The sequence below is a fragment of the Eutrigla gurnardus genome, assembly GCF_963514095.1.
Source record: "Eutrigla gurnardus genome assembly, chromosome: 17".
In the NCBI taxonomy this organism is placed as follows: domain Eukaryota; kingdom Metazoa; phylum Chordata; class Actinopteri; order Perciformes; family Triglidae; genus Eutrigla; species Eutrigla gurnardus.
Window position 1 is genome coordinate 5,535,800 of NC_139928.1, and position 13,964 is coordinate 5,549,763.

A 13,964-nucleotide genomic window follows, 5' to 3' on the forward strand; every position below is an offset into this window, starting at 1 on the left:
ACAAAGTCAACATGACTATGGCGGCTCAAGCGATAGAACACAGCAGCAAACCAAAGATGATATGTAAAGTGTGTGTGTATATACACACACACACACACACACATGCAAGGCAACATGTGGAAGGCATTCTTTTTTTCCAGTATATTTTTATTATCATTCTATGTTTCGCGCTACGAAACTAGGGCCCTTTATGTTAATATTTGATCCATATCATCATTACACATGTTCAAAGGTGTGAAAGTGAAATTGCACACAAAAGTGTGTCAATCCTTTTCAGCAGTCTGAAATCCCGTGTGGAAAATAAGGCTACAATGTTACCGTCAGCACAGCTCACCCTCCTTTTATGGTTATGGTTAAGCTCTTTACCATCCGTGATATTACAATTAAAGTTGTCTCAAAATTAAAGGACAAACTTTAGTTATAAAACTACAATCTAAGAGTGTTTAACCTCTTAGAAGTCTTTATTTCCCCTTCTTGAACTCACTTATTCACAAAAAACATTCTCATAAATACCAGTTTCCAGTTAAAAATACTTTCCAAATGTTTAATAGTGAAACATAGGATGTGTGCAACAGTATGTGTGAGACAACTACAGTAGAATTATTATGTAACCTGTGATGTCACCAGTCACCAAAAATGAAATAGAACCATAACATGACTTCAGAGAACGCTAACAAGGCACAAACACAAGGCAAGTTGTTTTTTATAGTACCTTTCAACAACAGGGTCATTCAAAGTGCTTTACGTAAAACATTAAAAGCATTGTAAAGAAATGCATACAAAATTATTATAAAGATAACAAGCAAATAAAAATAAAAAGAATATCAAGGAATAGAAATTACAGTGCAGCATAAGAAATTCATAAATTGTATTGTAACTGCAGCTGTCTGATGGACTTTTTAGGGAGACATAAAGTGTCTCCAAATCCTGCTGAGATATTCGTCCTTTAATCCTTAATATATTCTTTAGGTGATAGTAGGCTGACTTCGTAACTGCTTTAATGTGACGGTTGAAGTTCAGGTCTGAGTCCATGACTACACCTATAAGTTTCTGGTTTGGTTTCTGGTTTTTAGCATTCCCATTGAGGCTGGGTGCTAACTTTTGATCACTGGCTCCAATTTAATTTAATTGGAGAATTTTCTGCTCCATCCAATCATTTGATCAATGCATCTAGTGCTTGCATTGGAGTATAATCCCCTGGAGATATTGTTATGTAAACTTGTGTGTCATCGGCGTAGTTGTGGTAACATATTTTGTTGTTTTTCATGATCTGAGAGATTCAAGTGGTTGAAGGAGCCAATTGTATCGATATATTCGCCTATAGCTGATATATCAAGATCAGCTCATACACCTGTAAACAATCACAGATATACAAGATACATTTTTTACAAATCTAATCAAATGATCCCTGATAATTAGGCATGATTGCATAGCCTGGTCAGTAGAAGGCACTGTCACTCACAGTGGCCACACTTCCACAAGAGGAAATTGCTGAAGCGGTATAACAGCCACTTCAGACTTCATGCTCAAACTGCCCCACTACTACTACACCAACATAAAAATGCCAATTACCAACATAAACCACTGACACATTACATGTTAAAAAACAACATATCACACATCACACACACTAACAAAAGTAACATTTGCATTTTGGAATCTAAAACAGAAAATGAGGTACTCAGACCAACATTAGGCTTTAGGCAGGCATGATGGGAAATGTGGGCCATCCCTATCACTACAATACTGGTGAGGACACGTGAATCACCCCGAGCTAAAGCTCATGGCAAATAACACTGGAAAAATTAGGGTAATGGCTAGCAGACTTAACTAAATTATAGCTCTTCTACTTTTCTTGGTTTTAAGTCACTGCATCTCCTGACAGAACATCACAGTTACATTTCAGCCTACCTGTACATTTATTTAAGCGAAATATATACACAAAATACGAATATCTGCTAATACGGTATATATATTCAGACTTGTTTTACACACCATACTATCAGAATTGGCATCTGTCTCAAAAATCCCATATCAGTCGGGCTCTATAAAGAAAACAGTATAGCTGAAATTGTGCTACACAAAATCTAACTCTATTGAAATTTTAAGCTTAAGCTGTTTAGACTCTAGAAAACTTCATTCCTTCAGGTCCTCACTGGCTGTGGTTGGGGGGCTTCACATATTTGGGAAGGTCAGTAATGGACGTCTTTTTAGGCTAGGATAAAAGACACACACACACACACAAATTAAAATACAGAAACAGACAGATAATTACATGAAAATATAAATTCCCGTCAAAAAATTTAAGTCTAAAGGGCCGCTCTAATTTACCTAATTAATGTCTTATGTTTAGATGATGGTAACACAAAAGGGGACTTTTGTAAATGGACAGACCGTCTCCTTCAAAATTTCATTTGAAACTGCATTATGAATTACATTTCGTCTCAGATCAAATTTGTTTTTGACTTATCTTATCACAGATACACAGGACTCTCACCCAGGAGAATTTCACCCAGCATACTGCTGTTTGCCTCCCACGTGAAACCAAAAAACAACTTTCATTATTTTTGTATTTTCATCTGTAGCAGCAATAAAAACGTCTTTAAAATTCTTTAAAACTACAACCGTTATCGGGAGAAATGTTTCCCTTGAAACTTAATTAAGAATGCAGTTTAGTTGTGTGGGAAGGAACTTTTGCAGGTTGACCTGTTCCAACATGTCTGAACATGAATAAGGCTGACATATCTGATCGATCTGATACATGCACCCTTTTCCTCCTGCTTACTATTAAAAGTGCAGTGTGTAGTATCTGACACCATCTAGCAAACTGCAACCAACTGAAACTTCTCCCATGTACCAAGACTGTAGAACGGTGGAAAAACAGACATCAAAAACATAACAATACAGCCGGCCAGCATGTGGTTTGTCCCCTGTGGGCTACTGTAGAAACATCACTCTGGGCCCTAGTTTCGTGGCGCAGCGCAGGGCTGCGCAGGGTGGCGGAGCCGGCGTAATGCAAGTTTCGACACGCGCGGCCTTGCGCACGGTCAGTTTGGCAGTTTGGTGGATCGCCTGCGCCAAGATGGGTGTGGCGGCGCAGCAGGTTGAGGCGTCACAGATTCAGCTTGGTGCAGCGGAAGTTTCGTGGCAAAAAGCCTCGCCGAGACTTCGCCGAAAGCCCGCCAGCTCCAACCTAGTCTACTCTTGGCGTAAGGCGCAAGGCGCAAATAAAGTCCATTCATTCAAGGCGAATCACAGCTGGCGGAGTGGAAGTTTGGCTGACCGGCGCGCAAGTGCGTACACGTCACCGAGACCTCACAGGCAGGTTTCCACAGTTCCAGGCACATTTAAATGCAATACATAATCACAACAAATCAAAGATGGATGGCAGGCGTAACGGAAACTCAGCCACTCGGACCAAAACATCTCCCTCTCTCTCTCCTGTTTTTTATAATATCGGCATTGTTATTGGCTGCGTTTCGGATCGCATGCATTTGCGCCTATGCATGCACGAGACTTGAGAGCATCCGCCGGAACTCGTCATAAACACGTCAAGTTCCCACCACGTCAAATCGGACACAGGTACACTTCACGGAGTTTAAAAAAATATATATATAATTTAAACTTTATTAATAATTATATACATAACAAAAACTGTCGAGCCAGGGGAAACTTCACAGACTTTGCACAAAGAATATGGTCTACCCAGTGGTGCTGGCTTTCTTCGTCGCTGACGAATTAGAGCCGAGGCATTTGAACTCCCTTGTTGACGGAGGCTGAGGACGACTGGAGGCTGGAAAATACCGCGTGGTAATTCTAACCAACTTGGGCAACGTTGAGGGGAGTGTCTTATGTCCACACTTATTTGAGACCAACTGCACAGAAAAGCATGCGGAGGGAGGTACCCTGGAGATCCCGTGAGTTTTTAAAGCCATGTGACATGTTGCAAAGGGAAGTTATCACCAGCATTCTGACGTTTTTATCCCAGAATGCTTTGTTTTGCGAGGCAAATGCATGCGCATGCATGATTGGAAATGCGCCTATTATTATGATACGCACGCACAGTGCGTGATGCACGTGGTGGGAGCGGCGGCACTGCTTCTGTCATCGGGTTGTCAAGTGACGGAACTTGCACTGAACCTCGCCTGGTGCATTAAAGGTGAGGAGAGGAGCTCATTTGATTGGTGAAGATCTGAATCGGCTGTGTTAATCCCAGTCCACGCCTCGTCTCCTCCTCGTCTCCCACTCACGCCTTCTTCTCCTCCCTCTTTCCCACTTGCGCGGGTGGGCGAGACGGGAGGTGTGCCTGCGCGAGACTGCGCGGTGCACGAAACTTGCAAAGTCCAGGCGGACACACCCTGTCGGTGTGGCGCACGTGCGCTGCGCGCTGACTACGCCTAGTCTACGAAACTAGGGCCCTCTGTCTGTAGCTACAAACAGCTCATTTCAAAGTAATGAAAACACAATGATCCTTATTTTCAAATAATTATACAATGAAGAAAATCTACTTAAGAATATTGTAATGTATTTCTGCCATTAGATACTCCTAAATTATACACATTATACATTTCATCTCATGTTCCACATGTGACCCATTACGTGCAGAGCTGGACAAGAGTCAGTTAGATGTCTTGTGTGACACCCAACGTAGTCTGATTTTAACTCCAGTGAGAAACCAAAATGATTTGTGGTTTTAGTAAATATGTGGGTGATATAAGGTTTGCAGATACCTTGAGTTCGTCGTAGTCAGAGTTGATATTGACAGTGTTCAGATCAGTGTACGTGTGTTCCCCCTTCAGCTCGATCTGCTGAAGAAATAGATAAAAAGAAGAATGTCATATGACATATAAGCACATTTAAACTTTTTAGGAAATGGTAAACGATTTCGCATCCATATACAGATACGCCAGATACAAAAATTCAACGTATTCAAAGTGATAAATAAATGTCAACTACGACTTTAGGAAAGTTGCAAAAGAAAGTGCTTTAATCAAAACTAACAACAGCATTGAGTGTTTATACTGGGCACGTACTCAGTATTTCATGACGTGAGAGAAATGTGTCATGACCGAATCACATCGTAAGTGAGTGTAGCAATTACTAAATCTGACCTTGAGGTTAAAGTGATGGTTCGGAGTAAAATGCACCCTAGGTAATTTCCACCATGACGCCAAACACCCCCTTGGAAGGCGAGTTTCACGCCAGAGTATGAAAAAGTTTCGCTGATTTTTTATAAATGCTTGTATTATCATGTCAACACTTGTCAACACGGAACTTGTCACGGAAACAGCTGGGTAAACGCCGACTGCCATTAAACACCAACGAAGAACAAGAAGAAGAAGCTGGGTAAACACGGAAGTGCCGTCTACGCAACAGCGGTAGTTTTAGCAGTAGAAGCTATCAGGCAAGTGTTCTTTTAAATAAACTCCTGGTGTACTGACAAACTTTATAATGCCTCGTTATGTGAATACGGACCCTATGTGTACTACTGCAGAAGTTTGGTAACATTCCATGCATTAATAGTGGGGAAATTTACGAGATATACACTATGCACCATCACGCTATTACTAAGCCATTCGGCTGATCGCCCTATCTTGACCAATGCTGACCATCGCTAAAAATGCTTGGGTATTTGGCTGGATGTCATGGTGGAAATGACCTAGGGTGCATATTACTCCGAACCATCACTTTAAGTAAACTGTTGAATGAACATTTTCAGTAATAATTACTTTTAGTCATTTTTATAGAAAGAAATCTGGCAGAAAAAGTAAACGTTGTTACACTGATTACAATCACATGCACACTCATATTCCTCTATTTTTCAGAATATGACAAAGTTCCAGAATTTTCAAAATCATATTCTGTTTGGATATTCTGGATTAGGCCTCCGATGAAGACGCGTGATATGATGATATTCAGGTTTTAAGGAGCATTGTTGGGACACGTATGCAGCAAGTTGGGAGTCTCATTTCCTCTCACGGTGTCTGTTTTACGGTCAGACAACATATAAACATGTTTTTGGAAATTCACAAGTATCACAAGAAGGTGGTTGAAGGAGGGAAAGCTGTGTTCACATAGTCGGCAAAAATAATACTTACATTACATTAATCTGAGAATATGCACGCGGGCGGGAATAAAAGTGGAATATTCCTTTTCATTAGTCATGTAAATTAGTATTAACATCTTTTTTTTAAATAATGAGAAAAAAAGGGATTATTTGCTGCATAGTCAATGTGCTTGACTGTCCTTTCTTATTAGGAAACCTCTCATGCACAAAGCACATGCAGAGTATTCGCCTCACTCTGCTACTTGTATTTTGAATATGAATTAGACCAAGATTGTTGCATTGTGCGAATGCTGCAGGGAAGAGAAGAGACCAAATGACGTATGGTGCATTTAAACATTAGTCACCCTGACCTCTTCAGTGAAAATGAGAGGACGAAGGATGTCAGCGAGACGAGACAGTGACTACACCGTGACATGAAAAGGATGTCAAAACTCCTAATCAGATCTGCCGTATTAGTGGCGTGCAGGGGAGAGTTTTTCACTGTCTGGCTGCGTGTCACTTTCTCTATATGAGGTGAAAAATTTCCACTTACCTTCAACCTCCTGGAAATACTTGGAGCGAGAAGAAAAACAAACAAAGAAGTCACGTTAGTGAAAATTACAGGCTAAGAGTTTTTCTTTTTCTTTTGGCAGAGCACCGAGATGAAGATAAATATTTGTTTAACCCAGCATGTGATGTTTTCAACAGCTGGGAGTGTCTAATTATTAAACCACAAAATCTTGATATAAGATCAGGCTCCATTAAGGAAGCTCAGACTTTACAGGCATAAAAAACACATCCAAAACAATGAGAGATATCGGAGGGCAATGAAAAAGCTCAAAATGTTTTCATTGCGATACACAAAAGCAAAATTACCTTTGATACTTGCACACGTCCACGACAACAGTCAGGATGTAGAGGAGCAACAACACTCCACACATCACGTAGGGAAATACCACATTACAGTTGATGCTCCCTGAAAAAAAGAATTATACACGACAAACAACAGATTAACAATCCGAAACGACTAGTAGTATATTGTTTTTTTATGTCGGATGAAATATATCTGTAGTTGTTCTGCGTTATTTTGCTATCAAGCCCTCTTTTTGGAACGTTTCCCAGAAAGTTGCTTTCCAGAGAATGTGAGGCAAAAAGGCAGCCATGTTTACGTTATTTTGCTATCAAGCCCTCTTTTTGGAACGTTTCCCAGAAAGTTGCTTTCCAGAGAATGTGAGGCAAAAAGGCAGCCATGTTTATTAACTCAAAACATAATATATAGTTTTAATACACTTTACTGTGTAGCTTCACTTCACATCAGTTTAATTTAAAGCTTTACTTCACCTCACTTCACTTTATTTGTAAAGCTTTACTTCACTTTATTTTTAAAGCTTTACTTCCCCTCATTTCAATAAGGTACTTTACTGTGTAGCTTTACCTCACTTCCCCTCACTTTACTTTGAGCCTTTACTTCACTTCTCACTTTACAACTTTACATCGTTTCACCTCACTTTAATTTACGCTTTACTTTACTTCACTTCAATCGTCTTTACTTTGCAGCTTTGCTTCACTTCACCTCACTTTGAAGCGTTATGTTACCTTTCCTTACTCCGTTTTTACTTTGCTCTACTTCATAGCTTTACTTCGTAGCTCTGTGTCACGTTACAAAATGTCGAGTCATGTTGCAATATTGAAAACAATTACAAAAGTCCACAGATTCTGAGGAAAGAGGAAATACGCCACTGTTCCTCTTGTTTACATTCTGTTGGTTTCAGACAGATTCTTTCATCAGCAGCTGCTGAGTCATCATCCACAGAATTTCTCCCTCTTATGAATCAGTGTTCACAAGATTCACTGTTTCTTAATCATAAGTCAAGGCCTGTAGAATAATCACTAGTGTTGGTTTGTGTTACCCGTAGTGGCTTTGACCTCCAGGTACACAGGTCTGGACCTCTGGGTGCCCCTCTGGGTTTGAGCCTCACACAAGTACACCCCGTTGTCCTCCTGGCTGACCTTCAGTACCAGCTTCTCTCCTTTACCCTTCTTCGTCAACTGTTGTGAGGAAAATTGACACTGGCCCAGTTAAAAGCTTAACTCATGACAAAAGTTAAGGGAAAAGATAGCAACAAGTGGCCTCTGTGGTGTTTTGCAGTCTACACAATTGTCTTGTTTTCCTCCTGCTTACTGAGTAGGATGTGTTAAGAACTCTTATCATAGTATCAGCCTCCTAAAAACGTGTTCCCACGCAACAAAACTGCATTGTGAATTACATTTGCCGGGTCGGGACAGAAACCACAGGACTTTCACCCAGTTGGCTGCTGTTAGCATCCTGTGTGAGTAATTTTGTTGCATTTTTCTTTCAATTTCATAGTCTTTTTAAGCTATTTAACCAAATTTAACCAAGTAGTTTCATTAACGCTTCAGTTTTGTAGCATTTTTTTGTTATGTTTCAATTGTTAATCACCGTTTAAACTGTTTGAAACTCATAGCGTTCGGTTAGAAGAAAATCAGGTTTCAATGAAAACGTAATTGAGGGCGCAGTTCAGTTGTATGGGACCATAATTTTGGCATAATATGTCACTCTAGATGACGTTAACATGAATCTGCTGCTGTAAAAGCCTTCTGGTCTCAGGCTTTCCACTTGATTCTTTTCATCCCATTAAGGAACAACAATCCAGTTCATCCCGAAGCTGTTGGAGGGTTTGGAAGTCAGAGCTCGGTCCATGCGAGTCATGTTCTATCGCTCCAAACTGGGAGAATAATTTGGACCTGGCTTTATGTACAGGGGCTAAAGTCTACACTATCATTCTGAAGAGATTAAAATCACAAAATGATTTGATGTAGTAGCATAGACGGTGTGTTACCGTGCCGCTGTCGTCTCTGTACCAGGTGTAGAGGCCCACGGGGGGGTTGGCGTCACTCCAGCATGTAAACGTCACAACGTGGCCCTCAGGAACCGGGACAGATGTGCTGACCGTTGCCATGGTGATTCTAGGAGCATCTGTTGGGGAAACGGACAATAAATCAATCATCAATCCATCAAGTATTCTAATCCATCTAACACACACATAGGCCATTCTGCATGATGAGCACTTTTACTTTTGGTACTTTATGTAGCCTATATTTTGTGATAATACTTTCATACTGAAATGAAAGGTACCTAAGTATCAGAGTACTTCATCCTGCCACTATCACAAACACAGCACCGCTGCCTGCAGGACAGAAACAAAGGCACCTTGTGTGACGCTCGCAGCCGAGTACTTCATTACTTCTGTCAACACCAAGTTAAGACAAGTTCAGCTCAGCTCTTCAAACACTGACTGCTCAAAGAAAATTTCCGCCTGTGGCAAAAAAGAAAAACCCCCTTCAGGTCAAATGAGATCCGTCCTGTTGAAACAAGTCGACTGTGTCTAACACATCCACCGACTCAATGGCAATAAACCAGCAGTCAGGCAGGACGCACCACGCAGGCAAACCAACTGTCAAAGATCCGATGCTAGGCGAGTAACTCCTTAGAGTTTACAAACTTTCAGTGATGCACTACTGAGCTAATTATTTTGGACACATATATTTGCATAATATATTTGGTCGCTGGAAGTACAATTTTGGGGTACTCCTCTTTAGAGATTCATAATATTAATACAAAAAATAAACAATTAAACATATAACGTGTTATCAAGTTATCTGAAATTTGGTACATCAAAAGTATGAATTCAATATCTTTGATTTACTTAAATTGTTTTTGTTTTTTTTATATTTTCTACCTCTTCAGTCTGTTTCTTCAGCTGCAGGAACATTTATATTTCCTTCGGTGGACCAGTAAACTTTAATATTTTAGTCTGTAACTTTAGTAAATCAGTTATATTATGGTTCATCGTGAAAACATCGTTAGCTCAAATGGATCATTATAAAATGTATTGTCAGAAATGAGGAGATAATTTTCCAGGTTTTTAAACCCTCTCTTGTTTTACTTTCACCCCTGAAGGGCCGCCGTGGTTCTCTTTCCCCTCTGATGGGGTTCACATGGTTCATGACAGCAGACAAACACTCCTCACACAGGACGTTGAGCGTCTGAGTGGCTGCAGACGGCTCGCTGCTGCCCCCTGCAGTCAGCGGGTAGGAGACGGAACAGGACACGTTCTGGTCGTGGTGGTTGGCTGTAGCGTTGAAGGTCAGTGTGGACGTCATCGTCGTCTGTCCGTCCACACTCTGCTTTTTTTACAAAATATCAAAAATACACACAATAAACCACAGAAACGTTGATTAAATGAAACTTATGTCATTTTTGAATAATAATTCGAATCTGTTCAATGATACAAAAAATATCTAATACATTTTGAATCTTTAAAAAAAGGATGATGACTGAGATATTGTAATGAATGAGTGAACAGTGGAGGACAAAATGTAACAATAAAAATGTTGTCACCCCAAACTTGAGTAAAAGTATCATCAGCAACATTTATATAAGATGGAAAAATAAGATTAATCATAACGTAGACCTGTTTAATTTGTGTAATATTACAGGAATATTATGAGTAATGTGAGACACCATCATTTTGACTCCTGTATGAAGTTGGGTAGTTGAATGTGAAATAATGCATCAAATTTTTAAAAAGCCCACGTCAATACATAATCAGAACTTGAATAGTTATCTTGAATGTAACTTGTGACACAAGCTGTAAAATAAATATATTTTAAAAAGTGCAATATTGCCTTCCTAAATGTAGTGGAGTAGAAGTATAACATTGTATTAACTGGAAATAGTTAAATAATACTCAAACAATAAAGTCGATCGAAATCAACAATTAATTGATCACTTGAATAAGTGTGTGGATCCAAACCTGATAGATTTTATATTTCTGTGACGATGTTTTCTAAGAAACGTGTGTTTTTATACGAGACACAAGTAACAGATTTAAAGTGATCAGGACCTCCTGATCTCTTGGGAAGGCGTATAACACGACATGTTAAGGTAATTCTGCATGTCATGATGATGCATTTTAGGCTTTAACGTGTCATTCCGTGCCACGACGTCACCGTGAAATGGCCACAGTTCAAGAAAAACAGCATGCTTGGGCTTAAAATAAGTACACAAAACAAGTTAAGCGTAAACAAAGTATAGAAAAACTCAACAAAGCACATTTCCCCCCAGTGTGCTAGTGGCGAACAGCTGTTTTTGGAAATGATTAGACTCTTTTAAAATTGAATTGTGTGACCTGCTTTTACGTCCTTTTAGTTCCCGTCTTGAGTAAATGGGGCTGAGAGTGATGGACAAACACATAGTTGGGTTTGGTCTTTTCAAGGAATATGTTGACAATAAGAAAACTATAGAACAATGTCATCCTTAAAGTCAATACTTTGTGAAACGCCCACTGTGTCCACCATGGTGAAGGAACGAATGACAACCATCACCTGCTGCATCTGCGTCTGCTCCTGTCTGGAGTCGTCTCGGGGGAGCCAGGTGATGTTGGGGGGCTGGATGGAGCAGGGCACGAGGACTGAACACTGCAGCCTCACCTGGGCCCCCTCTGACACCGGACTCTCAGAGGTCAGCTGGGGAGGAGGCATCTCTGTTGAGCAGGAATCAGACGTCAAACTAAACCCCCGTCTAGATGGCCTGTAAGGCTCTGTGAAAAAACACTTCATTCAAACTCAAAAACAGGCAGCGACGAACGCAGCAAATCGCCTCAACGTCTTTCGTATAATACTTGTTTCTTTTTTTTTGGTTCCTCCCTCCAGTCTCTTTTTCATATGAACAGCCAAATATACTTCCATGTCACCAAACAAACTACAATCCATCCATCATTAACCGCATATCCTGTATTCTGGATCGCGGGGGGGGGGGGGGGGGGTAACCAGTCTATCACAGGGCCGACATGTAGAGACAGACAGGTAACCAGTCTATCTGACATGTAGAGACAGACAGGTAACCAATCTATCACAGGGAGACATGTAGAGACAGACAGGTAACCAGTCTATCACAGGGAGACATATAGAGACAGACAGGTAACCAGTCTATCTGACATGTAGAGACAGACAGTCATTCATTAACCCATCCCCATCACGAGTCCGGGTCAGGTCTGGTGACTGAAGCAGCCTAGCTTACTAGCGTACCTGCCCTGATGTCAATCATGACTCCCCGACGGAAGATGTTGTTTGCACAGCGGAGCCTGAAGAAATACACGTCGCTGTGGTTCTTTGAGAAGCCGTGGAACACTGTGGTGCAGTTATTCCTCCTCAAGCTCCCCACCCTTTGCCCCTGAAAGCAGAACAGAGTATTTTAAAGATACTGAATACATTAGACTCAATTCAAAGCCAGATGAGGATGATGTGGAGGCGACTCTCATTTCCTGTTCGTTTTTAAACAGTTAACAGCCTGCAGGCAGCAGACAACCACACTTTAAAGGACTTTTAGAGTTAGATGAGAAGATCAATACCTCTCAAAGATCTCTTATTAATGTGACATCTTAAACACAAAAAAGTCTGATCTTGTTGCTTCACATGTGCCGGTCAACTTATGCTCCTGATGAGGCGACCTACTGTTGCGGTGTTAGAAGAAGGGTTGGGTGAGGTTGGGATGACAGCACCACCCAGGCTTCCTTTCGTCCAAACACCACCTTCCAAGCAGTTGTCGAAGTATTCATTCTCATTGCGCGGGCTGTTTAAACGACACGGCACAGTGATGCAGGAGCCGTCGATGGCCACGATGCTTGGGGGCAGCGTCACAATCGAGCGTTGACCAAAGACACCTAGACGGGCAAAAAAGTCTTTATAAAAAAGCATTTCTAAAAAATTTTACAAAAACAAACAAACAAAAATGTATCCTTCCACCTTTTGAAATAGCCTGTTTCATGTGCAATCAGGAAACTACTGACCTTGCGTCAGAGCGATGAGCAAAGTGAGATCCGCCAGACCAACACCCATCTCAGCTGAGTTTAAATCCAACATGATCCAGAGAGCATTTCAACAAAAAAGACAAAAACTTAATTTTCATGCAGTAAAAAGAAAATGATTTCTGGTCTGATGAAACATTAATAATCCAAATTAATTTAAACAGTTGAAGGATAACTTAATTCTGAGAAGCAAATACAAATTGAAGATATAACATTTTATGAATGCTACCTATTCATGCTATGTCACCTGCACTCTGACCCTCGCCTTACAAACAGCCAATCCATTCATAAACTTTGTCTTTACCTGTAAAATGATGACGAGCAGTACAACCAGAAGCAGGGCGCGGTGCGTTTATGTCTCGGTTTGTGCAGTGAAAGAGAAGTCGTTTTGGTTTTGGTTTTTTTTACACAAAAAGGAAGTTGGGAATATCTATTTTTGTGTGTGCTGAAATCGTGAGGTTGTGTGTCGTCTTAGAAAAATAACAATAGTGTATTTTTCTATCAAACAGCACAAACTGTGAATGGATTTAAAATTCACTCAAATTATCAAAAAATAAAAATCCTCCTTACATTTGGGATCATCTATACAAAGTTTTTGTTTCAAGCTCGGGTTTTTGAAATGTTTGCAGGAAAAAAGAGATGGACTATTATATTTTAGATTATTAAACAATCCAGTCTCAGGGCAGTTTGTTTGTGGAGTCACTCATTTTAAATGTAGTGATTGCCAATGGAGAGTCACACAAATGAATGTCACCCATAGAGCACCACAGACATATGAATGAAATTCATCACACAATAAAAACATTGTCTCACTTCTTTTATTCCAAGACAAGCATGATTTGTGACACCCAAGTTGGCATTTTTACATCAATTATGACTTAAAAAAAAGAAAAAAGAAATCACACTTCCATTGTTAATTGTGTTCTAGTAGAGACTGATTGCATATATTAAACATATATTGGCCTGGTTTCGCAGACACGGCTTATATCAAGCCAGGAGTAGGCCTAAGTCAGACTAGTAAAGCTAGG

At 40.3% G+C, this 13,964-nt stretch overlaps 1 protein-coding gene across 3 annotated transcripts; it reads right to left on the minus strand.

Moving 5' to 3' along the window:
- Positions 1-516: 516 nt before the first annotated feature.
- On the minus strand, positions 517-13,312 carry LOC311028041 (B-cell receptor CD22-like). Of its 3 annotated transcripts, none has more exons than XM_084032313.1 (12): positions 13,241-13,312; positions 12,919-12,972; positions 12,584-12,792; positions 12,158-12,302; positions 11,456-11,613; positions 10,099-10,255; positions 8,908-9,044; positions 7,957-8,095; positions 6,923-7,022; positions 6,600-6,618; positions 4,731-4,808; positions 517-2,215 (listed from the first exon to the last, which is right to left on the minus strand). In XM_084032313.1, exons 2-12 carry the CDS (start codon positions 12,965-12,967, stop codon positions 2,153-2,155), a joined length of 1,254 nt encoding a protein of 417 aa, XP_083888439.1. In that variant the 5' UTR covers positions 12,968-12,972; positions 13,241-13,312; the 3' UTR covers positions 517-2,152. The 3 variants fall into 3 exon arrangements, with proteins under 3 accessions (XP_083888439.1, XP_083888438.1, XP_083888437.1); XM_084032312.1 differs by having other exon boundaries at positions 10,099-10,252; positions 11,456-11,670; XM_084032311.1 differs by having other exon boundaries at positions 11,456-11,670.
- Positions 13,313-13,964: the final 652 nt, after the last annotated feature.